Source organism: Scatophagus argus, chromosome 13, assembly GCF_020382885.2.
Source record: "Scatophagus argus isolate fScaArg1 chromosome 13, fScaArg1.pri, whole genome shotgun sequence".
Lineage (NCBI taxonomy): Eukaryota > Metazoa > Chordata > Actinopteri > Scatophagidae > Scatophagus > Scatophagus argus.
In genome coordinates this window covers 4535481-4556163 of record NC_058505.1, presented here as the reverse complement: position 1 = coordinate 4556163, position 20683 = coordinate 4535481, and the positions used below count along the sequence as shown (strand labels likewise).

The 20683-nt window shown below is 39.6% G+C and overlaps 1 protein-coding gene across 2 annotated transcripts in view; it reads right to left on the bottom strand.

Annotated features, from left to right (window-relative positions):
- Positions 1-822: 822 nt before the first annotated feature.
- LOC124069766 (zinc finger protein GLIS1) overlaps positions 823-20683 on the bottom strand; it is a 36972-nt gene continuing 17111 nt past the window's right edge. For both annotated transcript variants that reach the window (XM_046409185.1, XM_046409184.1), the window contains exons 3-9: positions 18817-18978; positions 13588-13701; positions 11765-11891; positions 9691-9847; positions 3842-3957; positions 3632-3730; positions 823-3368 (exon numbers count right to left, since the gene is read on the bottom strand). In XM_046409185.1, the coding sequence (XP_046265141.1) occupies positions 3226-3368; positions 3632-3730; positions 3842-3957; positions 9691-9847; positions 11765-11891; positions 13588-13701; positions 18817-18978 (918 nt within the window). In that variant the 3' untranslated portion in view covers positions 823-3225. The remainder of the gene's footprint in view (positions 3369-3631; positions 3731-3841; positions 3958-9690; positions 9848-11764; positions 11892-13587; positions 13702-18816; positions 18979-20683) is intronic.

The following is a 20683-nucleotide window of genomic DNA, read 5'->3' as shown; positions in this document are numbered from 1 at the left end:
CACACACACACACACATATATATATATATATATATATACACACACACACACCCTCTCTCTCTCACACACCAAACTCTCAGAAGTGTTTGATATCTCAGTGGTGGAATGTAAATTCAGTACATTTACTCAAGTACTGTAATTAAATACAACTCTGAGGTATTTATACTTATTTTAGAATTTCCATTTGCACAGTTTATGCAACTTTATATGTCTGTTCCACTTTCTCAAATTTTCTCAATTTATCTGAAAATCATGCGTCTTGAAATGTAACGTTTATGATAGTTTATGTTTACGTTAAAAACGATTTTTCTATGGCTTCTCAGTGGTCTTCTCGTGTGCTAAATAAGTGACCAGTAGATGGCAGTATTAGCCAACATTTAGCAGACTCAAAACATACCCCAACAAGAATCAATTTACATGTTCTCCAACGACACAATAATTGAATTGAATACAGTAATTGAATAATTGATTGATTGTTGCTTGACTAGACAATTAAGTCGTTAATCAGCTAATTTCATTGATTGTTTCAGTCACATTTCACCCGCAAATGCCAAATATTCACTCCAGCTTCTCAAATATGACATCTATATAAATGATATATGATAGAAAACTAATACTACTACTACTATCGTTTTGTTCTGGAGTGATTTTTTTCTGTTAAAGAAGAAGAAGAAATCTGAAGGTGTCATATTGGGCTCTGGGGAATTATTATGGACATTTTTCAAAGTTTTCTCACATTTTAAAGCAACTGGTTAAAGCCAGAAAATAACTACGAGATTTTGGAATATAATGTTAAATCCAAAAAACTAACAAACACACAGGTACATAAACAGATATTTTTATTTAGATATAAAAGACGGGTGCATTTTCATACAGTCTATATACACTGTTCATTTACAATAGTAAGGACTCTGAATTGCTACTAAATCAGTGTAAACATTTTTGGTCGGTCATTTTCTTAAAGTCTCAGTGATGAGACAGGAAAGAGTGCAGAGAACTTACTGTAAACAATGCACACCTCCCTCTCACTGAATAAACACTGATAGAAACTATACAGCAAACATGAAAAGGCACTGTGCAGAAGCAATAAAAGAAACAATACAAAAAAAAAGGAGATTATGCTACGGTCTCAAACGTCGTTAGATTACACATATTGAAAGCCCACAACAGACAAATCATAGACGATACATTTTAGTGCAGTGTGTTTGCTTTGTGTGTCAGTTTATTAGTCCCAGGAGTCACCCACACTGATGCACTGATGCACAAAGGCTGTATGTACCGTATATTATATTTACACACAGCCATTCAAACACTAGGTGGCAGCACTGCTACAGTTTACTGCTGCTGAGAAGTTAAAATTATCAAGCAGCTGGAGGCTCCTCAGTGACACTACAAGGTAATTTGGCTGCTGATAAACACAACTGCAGGAAGTTTGACATTTGGATATTATACTGATGTGCTTCCCTGCAGAAAGTCATATGAGAAAACTGATAAACCTCCAACAACCCCACTCATGGCTCGGACCAAACACGCTTCTCATGAAACCCCAGCTTTAGCCTCTTTGCGCTAGTTATAAATCTCTTTACTGTCCCAAAAGACTTCTTAGATCTGCTGGCTTCGCCCTTGTAGCTGTTCCAGAATCCATGTTAAGGTCAAGGGGTGACCGAGCTTTTGCTGCACTGGCGCCTTGACTCTGGCCTCTTGTCTGCTGGCACTGTCTCAGCTTTTTAAATCCTCTCTTTTAACACATGTCTATGGACTTGCCTTCTTATCTGATAAATAGACTTGTTTGTTTGCATAACACTGATCTGTTGTCAGATTTCATGTTAATCTTTTTAACTGTTTTAATTGCTTGGGTGATTTCATATGTAGATTTGTTTTTTTTATTTGTGTGGTTATACATTGCTGTTGTTTTGTTTTATATCTGCGTCTGCCTTTCTATGCTGTCTACGCACAAGTAAAATTTTTATTATGTCAGTTATGTAAATAGGAGGCTACTATGAGCAGCCAGTTAGCTTAGATTGGCGCTGTCCATAGATAATAAAATCTGCCTATCAGAATTTCTATACAACATCTATATGACAAGTTATATTATTTTTGTTTTTTTTCCACATGAAAAACAAAGTTTGACAATAAGATGACGTTTTGTGGGGTTTATACGAATGCAGTGACTTCCTGAATGTAACCTTCCATATTTTTCCACATTTTCTTGTACATATAAGATAACCAGGATGTAATGTGTAAATTAAGGTTTGCAGTTATTGGTAGGTGGATTTTATGACCTTTAGACAGAGTCTAAGGATTGTTTCTCCCTGTTTCCAGTCTCTGTGCTAAGCTAAACCAACTGTCTCTTGACTGTAGCCAGATTTTTAGACACTGGAACGATATTGACCCTCTCATCTAACTCTCATAAAGAAAACAATGAATACATCTCCCAAAATGTTTAACTATTCCTTCCTCTATTGCTTGGACTGTAAATACAACTCGTGATAAATTACAACATAATGGTTCCCAACCTTTTTCTTGTGACACCTTTAAATGAAGCTACTTGTTCAAAGAAGTAAAAAAATAATCAAACAAAAAATCTGGAAAAATCAAACAAAGTTAATAAAATTTGTGAACTATGTTATTTTGTTCTTTGGTATCTGCTTAGTCATCTTTCAACCCTAACAGATTTATTTATCAACCCTAGATCGGGAACCATTATATTATAAGATGCCTTTCTGAGAAATATTGTTTTAACATTTTCTGGATGTGAAGCTGCTGTGCAGGCAGAAATTAAACTCACGGGTTGAGTTTAATCTCAGTGGCAGAGCCAGAGAGTCAGCTATGTCACTGTCTGAACAGAACAACCCAGCAAATAGAGCTCATAGCTTGTTCTATCCAGATCATAAATGCTGTGGTCATCTTTGACTACAGAAGTCACTGCTATTTACATTTATAATTTGACCGGATTTCCTGTTTGGCTCTTCATATTGCTAGTCTGCCTGTAGCTCTGCCTCTAATCAACTTGGCCCTTTAGATTGTACTGTTAAAACTCCTATGGACATATATTTCACATCTGTTAAGAACGAGAACAATTCTGACAGCGTCAGCCTTGAAATATACAGTATACCACTGTTGTGATTGTCGGCCGCCACACATACTGCATGCTGTACTCTGTCACTAGGAAACCAAAGTGATTCTGATTCAGTTTTTTGTTTTTTTTTTGGTCCTGGGTGGCCATCATGAGTCCAGGTAGATGGAGTAGACCTGGTTGAGGCAGCGGTCGACACCTCCTGCCTGGAAGAGGAAGCTGTCGTCTGAACAGGGAGACATGGAGTAACCGCCCCCAGCCTGGCCCTGCAGGTCCTGCAACAAGTCGAACCCTGCAAGGAGAAAAACAAATAATTAATACGTTATTTCACAGCAGCTCCCTTATTTTCATGTGAGGGCAAAGGCGCCTGCAGGTTTTCATAATTTTAACTTTAATCATCAAAATCAGTTAGTGACCTCACCATGTGTTTTTTCAAGAGTTTCAAGGATGAATCAGTCTTTCTTTCTTTTTTTGGGCTTGCAACCAGGTCACATTTAACAGGCCTATAATAACAGCTAGCTCTCAGCTAGTCTGTGCACTTCTTTGCTGTCTTACCTGTTGAGTGAGAGGCAGCTGGGTTTGTGAAGTAACTGGCTGGTTCAAAGCCTCCATCAGTGACCGGTTGAACCACCTTTCCTTCGCCATACACACATCCTTGGAGAACCACAGAGGAAAAGATGAACATCAAGAACAAAACAGTAAAAAAAAAGGCAGTATTCTCATAACTGATGTTGTGAGACTGGTGGTGTTGAACAGTGTTGGTACCTTGCTGCTGGGAGAACATTTGTTGGTGGCTGTAGGCTTTGTGGTAGCCCTGCAGCTGGACTTCTGCTCTGTCTGACAAGGAGCTCACTGGGCTGAACAATGACTTTGCTCTGTTCCTGCTGGAAGTAAAACACCATGCAGCTGAATTACTCAGGGCACCATACTGTGTTGTGAAAAATTGATATATACAGCCTATACACAGCATTTAAACTTATTCATTGATTGCTTCAAACAAAAAATTGGTGACGTAGATTTAGATAAGAGGCAATGTCCTAAGCAGCCTAAGCAGTGTGTCTAGAATTCTTACACTAAACTGCTAATGTTAGCATGTTAGCCTAACTAGCTTGTAAGTACTGACTGTGTACTAACCTAGTATTTCTTCCAAGGCTAGTTAAGATTAAGATTAAGAGATTAAGAATTAGCTTTATTGACAGTATATATATTTTTACATACACACACTGAATTCATCTTCTGCATTTATCCCATCCTTAGTTGAACACACACATGCAACACCCGGCAAATTACATGCAGTGAAACACACACAGGAGCAGTGGGCTGCATCAAGCGCCCGGGGAGCATATTGGGGGGTTAAGTGCCTTGCTCAAGGGCACATCAGACGGCTAATGAAGGGGGGGGGCATTTTTCGCCACACCCAAATTTTTCCTGCCCGTCCGGTGGGGGAATCGAACCGGTGACCCTCCGATCACAAGCTCTCCAACCTCTAGGCCACGGCTTCCCCAACTTGCATGTTGCATGTGATACCTCACTGTTTTGTAACTTTACAGGTTATTTTACCAATGCGCCATTTGGTAGCACATTGTGAGCTATTTCCAGGCAGCGTGAGTTAGTGTTAGCTTCTCTGCCCTTTAAGGGCTTGGATTTTACACTTTAGCAACTTGATATCTGTTGGCAGGATTCTCATTTTAAAATGAATTAGACGAAAATATTAAAATGTCAGACACAGATGGGATCAAACAAATTAAAGCTAACATTAACCTATTACCTTATTTAGGCACAGCTCATAAAATCTGCTAGCTAAAGCCAGCTTTAGCTCCCCTACAGTAGTGTGTGGTTTATAAATCATCTCATCTAATTCTCAGCACAAAAGCAAATAACCTACTACATTAAAACTGATGTATTTGGTCATCTAACTTTGAAAGTAATACCTTTTTTCTAAGGTGGATGAAAGACAATGAAAGCTCTTCAAAGACTGACATGTGACTGACAGCCCAGTTGCATCTTTTTCTTTTATTCCTTTGTTTTTTACTTTCCTCCAGTTGGGTTTAAATTCACTCCTGCTGAAACTGTTTATGGTTTGGTTTATGGTGTCAGAAAGAGAAGGCTTTGATGATTTTTATTCAGTTTACCACAAATTTCTGAGCTATACCATCCAGCCAAGAGCACTTCTGATAAAATTATGTCAGTGTCATAACAGATTATTAGTAATGTGACAGCTGACCAAAAGTTCTTTCCATTTCAAAACAACTGATTCCAAATGAAATATAATATTATAACAAAAGAAGTCTTGCATGCACCTTTTCTTTTTACATTTTTTTTGCTTTTAAGATAAATTCTATCATTTTGTTTTCATTCATTTAAATGAATTAGATTATGTAGATATAATTATTCACAACTAGATTTCACTAAAGTGCAACAGAAATCTCTGATCAAATCAAAGCATTCTGCGGTCTTTTATGCCGAAAACCATTAGCTGGCAGTGTGGCAGCAGCTGTGTTATCAGACACAAACATGTAAACACTTAAACTCATGTACAAACAGTACAGTTTATATAAGGAAGCGTTTCCACCGCGGGAGGGGGTAATGTAGGCGGGCTTTGTGTGGAGCTGTATCCATCGCTACGCTGCAAGAATGTGCTGACTGTGCACAAACACTCTGACTCAACATGGAAACGAATGAGTCAGTGGAGCCAAGTCGACAAGAAGAAAGAAAGGCAGCCGAATATCTCTCCAAGGAGATATACAGCTGAACCCCCCCCCCCCCCCCAAATATGGTATTTTGAGCCCCCCCTCCTCCTTCAAAGAGCTTGCTCTCAGCATTTCATGTGGCCTGAGAGCTCTCCAGGATGATGTACTGGAGCATATTGGTCCCAAGAGAGCCAAATGGCCTTGGTTACTGCTGGAAGGGTTTCAGTGGGCTTCATAAACAAGCCAGGCCTTGTCAGAGATACTGATGGCTGCTGGCCCAAATGCCTTCTATATTCGCATCTGACCAGCTATAAAAGAAGGAAATGTTTGGAGATTTCTTTACATATCTATCATTTATCATCCCCAGGTCTCTTTATTACCCATTTCCCATGTCAAATGCTATTACATTTAATTTAACAGTCTCTGCTTTCAGTGGAGAAACACAATAAAAGCCAAAATTAATCAGAAGGACTTTTTTGAAACCTAAACTGGTATAACTTACAGATGACTGTGGCTTCCCAAGGTAATAAAGACCAGGCTTTGTATAAGATTATGCAAACAAAGTGGGCTCTCATATAGTACGACTGTTCAAGTGAGTGTGCCACGATGACTACGATCCCCAAGAATTCAACACTTCTCTGGATTCCCTTCAGCGGCCCCAGAACCATCAGACCTGACCCTAACTGTAAACAACCGTGTCTGTTCCACGGCTTACATTCTTGCGACGCTGCAACAACATAGCTGAGATGTCTGAGCCGCGCCGTGCGTGGCCCTGCTGGGTCGATCTGTCGTTTTGTGGCCGGTGTGCCCAAACTTCTCAGATGCACGAGCTTAACAGAGAGCCCACGCCTGAGGGAGCTTCTGTCAGCACAACCTCAGGAAACTGTTTCTCTGATCATATTTTACCGACTAAATCCCCTTCATCGCTCACTTTTTTTTTCTCTTTCTGACTAACTACAGCCAGCTGTCCTCCTTACATCTGGAATGAGAAGAATCCTGCTTGCACAATTTAAGCTCTTATGTTTATGTGCACTTTATACTGTATGCAACCCTGCTTTAATCCATGGCATCTTTTTTAATAGCAGCACACTTGGACGGGATCAGAGGAAGGGATGAGAAGGTTTAACAAAGGTGCCAGTTTGCACATGCCAGACTGATCTGTATTTAGTTTTGGCAGAGGAAAGATGCTGCAGACTTTCTGTAATATAGATTTACTGTATCACAGAGGATCATGCTGAATGTGTGTAACACAGATGGAGAGTTAATGTGACCTAAGTCCTATCAATCAAGTACTTGGAGAAACTAGAGTAGACTTACTGCATATGAGAGATACAGTAAATACAAAAGTGTGTGGACATGTCAAACGTTTCAGTTAAACCAGCAATTTGGATCCGATGCCACTAGGCGCTTCTGCAAAATAAACTTCATCATCTCTCTTTCCTTCAAATTGTATAATAGCGTTTCTGTGTGAGAGCCATCCTTGTTAGTGTGCCTGTATCTGATGCACACGCTGCTCTGAAAAGCCAGTCCAGCTGTAACCCCCGCAAAACACACAAACACTGAACATCACCAACACTCTGTGGTGGACAAGCCTTAGCGCGAGCCTACGAATCCCTCACGTACTAAATAATTAAAAGAACTCGAAATGGCTCATCTCGGCCAGAGTAAATACGAGCCTGGCTATGAGGTAAGAGTTTGATGCCGGCTGTGCCGTGAAGCAAAGATCATTTACTTTCACATGTTTAACGTCTCGCTAAGCCATTCGGGGGAAAAACAAGTGCTTGTCTGGTATTGGCTTTGGCAGGCCGTCACGTACTGTGGGCACCAGTGGGATTCTATGACATCCTCAGTGTCTATAAAGAGACCTCAATGGACAGATTGTGCATAACTTCATGGAAGCTCTGGCTGCAAACTTTGTGGAGATGGAGACTGAGAGATGCTGCATTTAGTTAAGTACAGTCATGTGTCCTAAAACACACAGACGCCCAAACTCTTACCTGAACATCAAATTAAATTAAAGGACTTCTGTTTTTCTAAAATGCGTGTTTGCTTTGTGAACTTTAAATTCGAATGTGAAATTAAATTCGTAAACAGGGCCTTCTCAAGTCAAGTCATCCAGGTGAAGTCCTGCAACAGGTGACAAAAGTGAAGCATCTGAATGAAGTTGGGGGTTTATACTACTACTACTACTATACTTATTAATTTCAAGTGTATTTGTTACTATAATTCATTTTGCTCCATCTTTTCAGGCTTTTCGAGGCCTGATTGAGGCCATACCATTAGCAACAACATTATCATTATCAACATTATCAAAATTTACATCAGTAAGCTTTTAACCTCAACATGATAATCTAAATTCTCAATTTCAAAACTTTCCATGAATGCATTCTTCTTGAACATCTGAATGAATTTTATAAACATTATAAAATTCACAGTGTTAGAACATCTAGGGTTCCCTTACTGGAAACCTTCCAGAACATGAAGGCCATTAGATGAGGCTGGAGGTTTTGAAAGAAACCTTGACCTTGAGCAACAAACTGCTGTTTCCAGTGTCAGTAATAAACTCTGAAGCTCAAGCTTGTTTGAATTTGTGTTCAGAGAGAATAGCTCATCTTGACTGTCATATTAACTCCTCTGCCAACAGCTAAAGTCCATTTGAAAACAACTTGTGGAAATGCTGGACAATTTCATGTGAAACTATGCGCATTATATTTGAAGATTTTATATCGTTTATTAAACCACAAAAATGTTATTTTGGTACTTATCAACTCTCTTCTATTGGATAAACTGGCTTTGCTGATACTGTTTGCCAGCAAAAGTAAGTTTATGGGCAATTCTTCAATGACCAATGATTTAAGGCTACATTGTCCAAAAACTGCTGCCCTGGAGGCTGTCAGCTGTATCTTTGTAGTCTTATTTCTACTTTTATACTGGGCTAGACAAAATTAGTCTCAGTTTACAGTACACATAAGTTCTGTGGCCTCCAAGCACTCAATCAGTGCAACCACAAAGCCATAACTCCACCTCTGGTGATAATGTCTCTGGTTTATTCAAGAACACATAAGCTCACGTCTGTATGCCTGTTATCCCGGCATGTGCTTTCCAGACAAGAGAGGCAAAGCAATGTGACCGTGAAATAGAGTCACTGCAGTGTGTTCAAAGATGAAACACGAGTGTGACACAGCACTGCTCAGAAGTGCTCAGCGGTTTAAAATAACACACAGGTGATTCGTGAAGATTTTGGGGTGAACAGCTGAAAATGAACGTCTTTTTGAAACTGATATCATGTGCCAAGAGGAGTAGAAAACTGTGTTCAGCTTTCACTATTTTTATCTTCAGTAGAAAATAGCTCTGAATGAAAACTGCCAAATGCTAAACTAAATCCCATTCAGTTCTATTGTACTGGGTTGGCAGCAGAAGTTAGCAGATAACTCAAAACCTTGCCAGACACCACTAGGGGTAAGTGGGAAAATATGTTTTTCTTGTGATTTGGATGAACTGACCATTTAAGTTTGCCTCTTGGTACATCATTACGTAAAATACTGTTTTCCAAGAAGTAAAAGCAATCTCATTTTTCATTTAATTTATTGTGTAGCAGCTGTATGAAAAATAACTTCTTCTTAATGCACTCTGTGAAGCAATAAAACAAGTGCAAAACCTTTTGACTGAGAAATCTAAATGGGAAACATAAACAAGACATTCTCTCTCTCCTTTACTACTGTTGAGCTGTCCATGGACGAGGCACTCGGCGTCTAATAGCCAGCTGTAAAAAAACGGTTTCAAGAAGTGAACGTGGAACCGCAGCTTCGCTTAAGAAGCCCGCGTTCTTACAGTAATTTTCCCTAAATAAATAAACAGGTAATTGACTATTGGGATGCAATATATTTTAATTAATTTATCTACTTGCATTGCTCTTACACTCACCCCTCTTGCATGCTCTCTGGGCTTGTTAGTGAAGACGCTGGGCTGTTGGCATCAAAGTTTCCCTCCAAGTCTTGATACCTGGAGCAGGTTTCTGCTGATGGATGGAGAAACTCAGAGTTTCCCCTGTTGTTGACGGTGCTGCTGTTTGAGTACACACCTGAAAGAGAGACATAGATTTATAAAGGATTACTTCACTGAAGTATCCAGCACCACGTGTAGGCTTGAAAGGCGTTGGAGACGTTTGCGCAATTACAGTTAACTTAGATTTACAACGATCACAAGTCCAACAGCAAATTCTCAAAGAAAGGTATCACAACGTCCAAGAAAAACTTCCCAAACAGCGACTGCAGCATATTCCACCTCTGTGCTGTGTGATTATGGTCAGTTTGTTCCAAACATTCACATTTTCACCACAATGTGGTAAAATTCAAAGCTAGACTGTTGCTAGCACAGTTAGCTGTTTATGTTGTTCACTACGAGCGTAAAGCTACAACTAATGATTATTCATTCTTGATTTAGCTATCATTTAGTTTACTGATTATTGATAGTTCATTGATTAGTCTAAAAAATGTCAGAAGATAGTTAATGTCCATCAATGCCGATGTGACGTCTTCAAATTGGAAACAGTCCAAACCCTCAAAGTAATTTACAATGATATGAAAAACAGCTGGAGCTCGTTAATAAATAAAGTACTACAAAATTTCAATCTGCTTATGATCAGCTAATCCATTCATGAAGTAAAAGTTTCAGCACTAAAGCAAATATAGAAGCTTTTTTTGACAAAGCTAAATAAGCAGGTAACTGCGCTAGCACAAAAGCAAGCTGCATTCAACCATATTTTTCCTTTGGTTTTGATAAAAATGATTTGATTCAAATTGAGCCTGCCCATGGACAGTAAAACTACAAACTTTTTGGTGATGCTTTTCAAGTATCCAGGTGGTGAGCGCTTGATACTCATTGTACATTACATTTACACTGGGAGGTCAGAATTTCCTCACCAGCCCCACCCTCAAAATCCAAGATGGCTGCTGTGTGTATCGACAATAATGCACTTCTGTCTTATCTGTCAGACATACACACAGTGCTGCCCAAGCTGATTGTGTAAGACGTCGACATGTTGTTGTTTGTATGCAGAAAACACTGCGTTATGCATTGCTATAAATTAACAATGGTTAGCCTGGCATGAGCAGCCCAGTTAGACTTACTACTGTAATGCACTCAACTCGGGTGTGACGTCAGTCCCGGCTGCCACTTCCAACTTCTGAGGAACGCAGCATTAAATCTGGTTTGGTTTGATGCTGTTCATTTAAAGCTGTAACATATATACCCACTGCAATCAGCAGGGCTTTCAACACTTGGCTTTGACTTTGAGTTTATAAGGGTATCTGATGATGATATCACATCACCACAAATCCAGCATACCTACAGTAATGTACACACACACACACACACAGACACACTCAGGTATGCTTAACAGTCAGAAAGTTGAATTCAGGCTTTAACATTTTCCGTTTCTGATAAGGAGAAAGTCCTCCTGGGACATATTCAAAATGAAACACTGACATGCTTGTTTCACTCTGAATAAACATTGCTGGTAGTGTGCCGTTTGAGGTTTTCCCCTCAAAGTCTTCTGAGTAAAACTGCAAGTAGTCTGAAGTAATAGACATGGACAGCTCTCCTGGACACTCTCGCCTCTCTTTTGCCAACTGAGCCTCAGTGTACCTGACAGCTTCTTGATCCTGGTTCAGCCATTGAAAGGGAAAGAAAAAGAGCTTGGCTGGAAAGCCGGTTTGGAGAAGCTGAAGGACGGGCGGATAGAGGGCCAACGTGCCCGCAGTCAGTGCCCGGTAATTGGACAAGGTAAACACTGGCATGATGAGCTATCATCGAAGGAATGGGAGAGGAGGGAGAGGGAAAGGAGCAAATGAGGCCACTGGAGAAAATGAAAGAGACAGCTTAACAGTCCAGGTGTTTGGGCAATTACCCTTTTCTTTGTTTTTACTCATTTTCAGAGAGGTGTTGCAAGCTGAACACAGACCTCCACTGCTTTTGCTACTGTTTCACCTGTGCATACCTGTGAAGTCGTCTAAGCTTGGTAAAGGTGAGCTGTTTCCGTGGTGGGAAGAGGCAGAGCTGTGGAGATGCTGCCTCGCCAGACAATCACTCAAAACATCAGGCTCCAGCACTGTGTGCACTTGAACCTGTCAAACGGAAGAAATATAGATATTCACATAGACAGTTCAAGATAAAAGCATGTTGTGGTGCATATGGTATTATGTTGGTGAGCATGTGTGGTTGCCTGCCTGCATGTAGAGATGAGAGTAATCATTTTAAAGCACCAGCTTAGTTGCATCCTTTTGTGTTTTGCTGTTTGGCGACACAAATCACGTGGAGCTAAACTTTGAAAGGAGTTTTCTGCAGGCAGTTTTCGACTGTTCAGTTTTCAAAGAAATGACGCTCAAGCCAGATGCCTTGTTCTCGTTTCATCTCACGATCCATCCTCTCGAGATACAAAATCCATAAATCTTGTCAGGAAATCGTATTCCAAAATGTTCTAACAAAGTTAAGACAAGACAATTTAGTTTATTATCCAGCATTAGCAGAGCATCCCTGAAGACTTTCCAAAACAATTTAGTGACAGCTCCAGGACTCAGAAGAAGCTTGTGAAGCACAACCAGACCGCAAAATAAGTATGAATAATCGTTGAAAAACGGTCGCCCAAACCAGTGTTTATGAAGATACAAACTTAAATAGCTGTGACACATCAGCTCAAATAAACGTACAACTGTGAGAAGTTACTGAAGTGCATGCTTAGTATTTCAAAGTCCTATTTAGCCTCTCAGGGTTTACTGTAGCGCAGGGCGTTTTAGCCATGTCACAACTTACAAGCACACGTGGTTCTGTTTAAACCGAACAAGGCATGGGAATACACACAAAGCCCCAGTGTCACTCACGGTCCATAGAAAACAAACAAGGCCCAGATAACACTGAACAATAGGCTCCCTATTCTGACTTCCAAGGAGTGTGTGTAATACTTGTTGTACTTCATCCTACTGAATTATAAACATGCTGACTCTCTTCTTCCTCCTCCTCCTCCTCCTCCTCCTCCTCCTCCTCCTGCTGCTGCTGCTCTCCATCACGTTCCTTCAGAAACAAGGGTTCTTCATGCAGGGTGCTGCCTAGAACCACTGACCTCACACACACACTTTTCTGTGGGAAATGTTCTTCAAAAAGCAAGCAGACAGGAATCAGACTACAAAAGTAAATACTTTAAATAATTTCTGTCCTGCACTTTTTTGTCTGTTCCTCTGAGACAATCTGGATCTCTGTCTGTATTTCGTTTTTCTCACAGTGTGTTCCTGGATTTTTAAGTCATTGTTCTTGTTGTCACGGCAGAAAACCTTCCAAAACAGCTTTTGCTCCAATTTTAAAACTGCACTGTAATCAAGGTTAGTGTCAGATAAGCCCATGCTAGATTTAAAAAAATGCATTTACAGATCCAAAGTGAGACGAAATAGAACATATCTCCACCTAACATCAAATTTCTGTGAGATTTTACTGCAAACTGACATAATGGTCAAATAACAATAAAACAGTTAAAATCCATAAATAAAACCTTTAAAAAAGTAGAAGTAAAAATGATTGCTTTAAAAAAATAGAATAGAAATAGAAATAGAAATTAATTTACATAAACCCGTTTTGTTATACTATTTTTTTACCTACAGTCACTTCTTTCACTTTCTGCTGTTCCACCACATCCAATCTAATATAATCCAACCTAATCTCATTTTAAATACACAAGAAGGCTTAATGAAAGAAACTCATGCTGGTGGGCAGAGACACACTCAGCCGAATGTCCAGAACAAAACAAAAACCATAACAAGTGACAGTTGTTACCTTGACCTCTCGCTCCTGGAGGCCTTTGGCTGAGTGAGCCTTGACGTGTTTCCGTAGCGAGCTGGGGTCGGTGTAGCGTTTGGTGCATCCTGGGAGCTGACAGGCGTACGGCTTCTGCGAACGAGCCGCGACGAGAAGAGGTGGGACGCGTGAGGAAGGGGAAAAACAAGGAGAGAAAACCATGAGGGCATACAGGAGGAGATACTGCAGCGTACTCTGGTGTGTGTGTGTGTGTGTGTTTTCATCTGACACATAACATGTCTGGAACGTGACAGCTTCTCTTTCGCATCCCTGCTTGCACTAACGCTGTTATGTATGCTAACCAAAATACGCTGTTACAGTTTTTGTGACCAAGCACATGTTTAGCTGCTCTGCATCCAGATGTTTCACAGGTGTGATACTGTGTACAGTAGTCCTGTGTATCATACACACAAACATTTAGAATCAGTGCTCTAAATGTGGCTATGTAGCGTGACAACAGCAGCAACACTGATAGGAAGGAGATGTAAATTATGTCAACATTTGACGTAATGTGCTCCTCAACTGAAAATGCAGCATATTTACCTTCCGTCTGCAGGCTTAAGGAGATGAAGAGAGAGAGAGAAAGGAGGTAAGAGCTCAGTGTGCAGATTCCTCCTGCCATAAGTCAGTTTATTCATAATGTGAACTGAATATCATCATGACAGAACATTTCTGCCAGCAGGTAATTTCTAAATGGAGTAAACCTTTCAGAGCAGAAGTCTGAGAAAGAAAGAAATCACATGATCTACACATACAAAGACACGCGATAAAGTGAAAATATTTGTTTCTTCATCTGGTGAAATAAGGCTGTCATTTCAAAATAAAATACATTCTAATAAACATGAAGGAAGATACACTATATGGACAAAATTATTGGGACACCTGATCATTACGTCAACATGGACTTCAACAATATCATAATTCTGAATATACAGACAGCTTTGCAGCTCTAACAGCTTCCACTCTTCTGTGAAGGCTTTCCACAACATGTTGGAGTGTTTCTGTGGGAATTTGTGCCCATTCATGCAGCAGAGCATTTGTGAGGTCACACACTGATGTTGGACCAAAAGGCCTGGCTCGCAATCTCCGTTCCAGTTCATCCCAAAGGTGCCACAAATTTGGAAGCATAGCATTGTCCAAAATGTTTTGGTGTGCTGAAGCATTAAGATTTCCCTTCACTGGAAGTCAGGGGCCGAGCCCCATGCGAATACTTTTGTCCGTATAGTACTTTGAAATGTGGTTTAACAAAACCATTCTCAGGGGAAAAAAATTATGAAGTTCTTACTTATAGCACCAAGTTTCTTCTCTTGCATCCACTGAGGTGCTGTTGATCGTATTTCACAATTTTATCAAAGTTGTAAGTTTACATGAGTCAGTGAGCCCGTTTCCATTAATCTAATTCATTCCAGGTTTTTTCCCAGTGTCATTACTGAGTGTTTAACCAGGTGGAGTGAAAACACGTGTACAGTATTTAGTTGATTCCTGTAAGTGTTTTTTTGTTTTTTTTAACCAGAATCTGAACACCGCAAGTAAAAAATAATCACCAGTGTAGTAACAGCAAAGCAGAGGATTCAAAGATAATGTTTAGCTTTTCGTCAAGAGCACATTAATCCACTGTTTGATTTAATAAAAAGTTTAGAATTCAACCAGTACAAATCATGTATGAAGTGAAATACATATGTATGTATATATATATATACACATACATATATTGCATTTCTGTTGGAAAAGGTGAACTTAGGGAACAGCAGTTCCTAATGCAAGAGCTGAAAACGTTTGGCACATCTTGTGAGTTAACAATCAGCTATTTATTAGAAAACGATTTATCATGTATGATCAGAACATGCTGGCATTAGCACAGTAGTCATCACAGTACTCAGATCTGGTCTTATGTTACTTTTCACCTCAAAAGTGTGGAAAATAAAACACTTCAAATCTCACACGTGCGAGTACTCTCACACAGATCTGGCATCGGATCCAGTACTCCTCTGCAGCGCCTGACGTTACATGTTAGCAAGAATTGGGCAACATCTTGCTCTTATGAAACTGTTTCTGATCAATATTCCCCAGGAGGCGAGCTCAGCGCCCCCCGACGCTAAAAGCAAAGCGTCTAGATGAAGTGTTGAACTCTACTGTCCCCCTGATCGCTTACACAAACCTCAAAGTGACTGCATGCATCGCGGGTATGTCAGCTGCAAAAGTTCTAATGGCATTTAATGAAAATGCATGTTAGTGTGCAAACATTAAACTGACAGGTTTTCTTCTGTGGTGTTGCAATTCAAAGTTGCTGTTGCCAGCATTCGTTAATCAATATACCCAACAGAACACAGCTGAAGACATCTGAAACAGGAAGACTTCTCAAATGAGAGGATTTTTTGCTTTACATTTTAACTATTTTAATTCGTCTCTAATGATTTTGAAGTTTATACTAATAGACAAAATATGCAATCAGGTAATTGTGACAACATTCCTCACCAATTTCTGAATTTACACAAATCAAATAATCCATTGATCAATGGGAATAATGATCAGAAGATTGATGCAAAAATTAGCTAAACCTCAACCAACTACAACAATAAAATCCTGCTTTTACATTAATGCATGAGTAATGACGACCTCACGATAAAAGTTAACGGAGTGCTTTTACTTCTAATACCTTAATTAGGCCAACATTTTCCAGCTTGTACTGACATAATTCTACTTAAATGACATTTTCAATGCAGAACTTTCACTTGCGTTTTACAGTGTGCTTCCCTGAAGTAAAGGATCCGAATACTTCCTCCACCGCTGATTCAAGATAACAAATCAGGCAGAAACTGGTGTGAGGTGACTGTTGATTAAAAAAAGCAAAGATTTCAGCTTATTTGAGCTACAGATTTTAGGGACACTCCTGCATGAGACTAACCTCATTCTGGAAGCAAATCTTTCACGATGCATTATTGTTTATAATATTAGTAACACAATACATACTTAGTCCAAATTAAATAACTTGTATTGACACCAGCCTCCTCTTGGCTGGCCGCTGTACTGTATTCTGCAATTATTTACATTTCGACGGCTCTCCACTGGGCCTCAGTGATGGCGCCAGATGTGTCTGATTCTTGCATTGGTGACGCAACTGCCAAGCCGCTATTAGCCAGCGTGAAACCACAAAAAGGAGAAAATAACTTTCTCCTCTTGTTGTAATAACAGCAGAGTGCGACGTACAGATCCGTCTCACATGTAATAAGAGATCTGATTTGCTGGATTATTGCTAAGACCTCATCGCCTGTCAGCAGGAGTAAAAATAACGGTGGTTTACAGAAAAAATCCGTAGCAGGTATGTAGTTTCACAATTCTAAAGAATGTCCAGAAAGAGGAGGAAAGAGGGGAGCAGTGACGCTTGGAAGCCATTTTGTGTATGCTTAGTGTACCACACGTTCCCCTTATTACCTCGCAAATATAATATATCATGAAAAAATCTGTGTATTTAACAAAAAAAAGAAAGCAGCAGAACCAAACTTATCATCTTTGTTACCCACAAAGCAACTCAGCTGTGGCAGTTTGGTCGGAGGTTCTGGCGGCGGCTCGTGTAGCCTCGTACTCGTTTGTACTCAAGGATCTTTGAGTGTAAGCGATGAGGAACAAAATGCACAGACAGACTTTGTGCTTTGTAGAGTTGTATCAGTGTTACCAGCAAAGTCTATTTTAAGTATCACAAGTACTCACAAGGCAGCATTTTTATCATCATTATTATTACTATTGTTATTCTACACCTTATAAGTACATTAACATCTAAGCAATAAGGATTATAATAAGTGTTATTATTAGATTATTATCGTACGTATTATTAATATTGTACTTAGTAATACCATAAGTATAATCATGAACCAGCACAAACGTATAAGCTGAGATGTTTTGGTTGCAAATCTAAATCTTCAAAGTAACTCATTAATACAGCTGCCAGTGGAGTAAAAAGCTTTTCCTCTGAATGTAGTGAAGTAGATGTATAAAGCACCACGTAAGACAATTAATCACGTAAATACAAGTACGTAAAAAAACTGTACTTCAACACAGTGCTTGAATAAATGTACCACCGGACATGAACGAACCTTTATGGAAAGAGCCGCAGTCCTGGCATGAGATTTTGGCAACTGGTGCACAAGAGAGCGAGAGCAAAGGCAATTGTAAGAGTTTGGATTTCATGGAGTGTTTTCTGTTTTCTCTCAGGCTGCATCAGTAGTGGATTTCATAACTTCTTTTACCATTGAAGCCCTGAAGCATTGATTTATGAATCCCCTGACCAATTTTCCCATCAGTTTCGTCACTTAAGGTTATTAGATGGTGAATTCAGCTGCCTGATCTGTAAAGACTAACATTCGCCAGCCCTAAATATCTTTACGAACTACTGAATAACACAATTATCAGCGTGTTCTGTTTGCTGGCACAGAGGAGGAATAAATCTCACTCAGGTACAACATTGCCTCTGCACCAGTGTTTCTCATGTGTGCACTTGCTAATGCTACCAGAGCCCACATGTGAGAGGCACAAACTATATTATTTATAGTTATTTATTTATACAAGGCACGACAGCTTTCGTCACGGTTAGGGAGGGGTCACGCGATTCGGCTGAACCAAACCATGAAATCCAAACCGACACATGCAGGCTAAAATTGAGCGGAAAAAGCAGTTTTTAAACACAGTATATACTGTTGGGAGAGACACCTGTAATTACACCCTATGCCAGCAAAAAGCTATGTGATGATGATGTGCATAGTGCAGAGCAATAATACTTTAATGTGGAGTTTGTCTTAAGGGCTTGACATCATGTTTGTAATGTAACGGTTTTCAGTTGCTGTAGCTTGAAATTACAACAAATAGGGAAATCCAGAGAGAAAACTCTTGAAATTGGCTCAGTCACGCTGTTTCACAGTGTATCGACTTCATTTTATTTCCCTTGTGGAGTCAATATGTCAGCTGGGTCATACATTTATTACAGTGCACCCAAGGACTTATTCAGACAAAAGGCCAACAGAAAAAGTTACCTGCAACATTATGTCACAAAGTGTGGGTCTAAGAAGGGCTAAAAGGAAGCTAGGAGGGTTTTTTGGCAATAATATAACTGATCAATAAGTACATTTACAGGTTCATATTGCACTGTAAATAAATCCACAGCAAAGTAAAGCACAGTGTTGAAGCGAGGTGCAGCGTGGGTGGCTGTACACTGACCGTGTCCAGGTGTGTTCGCTGGTGTTTGGCCCGGTCGCTGGAGTTGCTGAAGGCCTTGAGGCAGCCGGGATGCTGGCAGATGTAGGGTTTCTCTCCCGTGTGGCTCCTCAGGTGGATCTTCAGGTTCTCGAGACGTGAGAACGCCTTGGTGCAGCCCTCAAACTGACGAGGAACATCAAAACAGTCAAACATCAAGTGACACACTCACCTTTTTAAGATATTAATAAATAAGACTGGGCCAAACCACCGAGGATTTGTTGTTGGATAAGCGTAGGAGTTGAAGCTTAAAGGTAAGTTAGGTCGGTGCTAGAGGACAGTGTAGCCTGTAGAAATGTAACAGTACAAAATGCGAGGTGTTGTAAATTTCATTTGAAGTAATTTGCATTCACAGGCCGTATGTACTCAGAGACACGTCGTTATTTTATCTCACTTCTGGTCCCCAAAAGGAATTAAAACATCAAAACCTTTACCTTCTCGTACAAATCAAGTGTGTTGGCCAGTAACTAACACACAATAAAATCACATTTTACACATGAGTGATGTTGAAGTCTGATCCAACAGAAATAGCCAGTAAAGAGGTAATATATATAAATTCACACATTTCAGGTTATTGAATCATAAAGTTCAGGTAATGGCCTTTTCCCAAACAGCAAATTGGAACAAAACCACACACACACACACACACACACACACACACAGCAGGCTGTGGTAGGTTCTGGTAAAAGCGTTTCTGTTGAACTCGAGCCAGACAAGAAGCAAATATCAGAGTCAGCACACACAACAGACTGCAGGCCATAAACCAGAGTTTTACAACATTACAGAAACTGTGTCATGTTCAAAAAAAACGTTATTCGTTTCTGACATGTAAATCAGAGTTTAAATGGAAATCTTTTCTCAAAGTTTGATTTAGGACTAACATTTAGACACTCACTGGAGACGACGTGGAACATTTTTGCATGATCAAAACTTGTGTTTGTTAAATAGGATTAATGCTTCATATATTTCAGAGTTATTAAAAGATTTAATTCCTGTGTGGATTTGTTTCTGAAAAGGATGTTTTGTAAATCCTGGAATGAGATCCTGTCCTTATACTAAAATACAAGAATAAATTGTTTCATTGTTTCCTTTTTAAACTAATCCAGATATGGAAACAGTGTTTCTACCTAATACTCATTCCAGGGATTTTATTAGGTCTCGCTAATGAGTCAGTAAATGTCAGTCACCTCATTTGGTTTAATCACTAACATAAAAACACACTACATCATGGCCATTAATCCAAGGTTTTGACAAAATAAAGAAGAAAAAGAAAAATTAAAAGCAGCCCACTATCATCATCAGCGCCTTAAGAATACACATCTTAGCACACACACAGAGAACACATTAAGTCGCTTCACGATGTCGTGGGAAACTGTGGACATAACATGTGGCACATTTAACATTTTGCAGATGAACTGAGCTGCGAGGACAAACATCAGTTCAAGCTGACTGAAAAGAGGAAAGACATGACGCCCTTTCAATCTTGCTTGTCCATTTACCTGATGACAAATGTAGTTTGAGCATTATTTTACATTTGTTTTAAACACGAAACCCTATCACCTACAAACGTATATGACTGTGAATATATGACTACAATTTAATTTGATTACATCAACTTTGTAAGTCTGTGATGTAAAGTAAGATAAATAAAGTTCACTTACAAAGGTTATGGTTTATCCTTCAGTTTTACGTTTAGCGTGTTGTAAATCAGTCCTGTCATTTCAATATGTGTACTTGAAGGTGGAATGTGTAAGAACTGACCACCTGTTGAATTCAGATACCAAACCGCATGTCGCCAGAGTAACTGCTAACTGCTGCTAACCATAGCTGC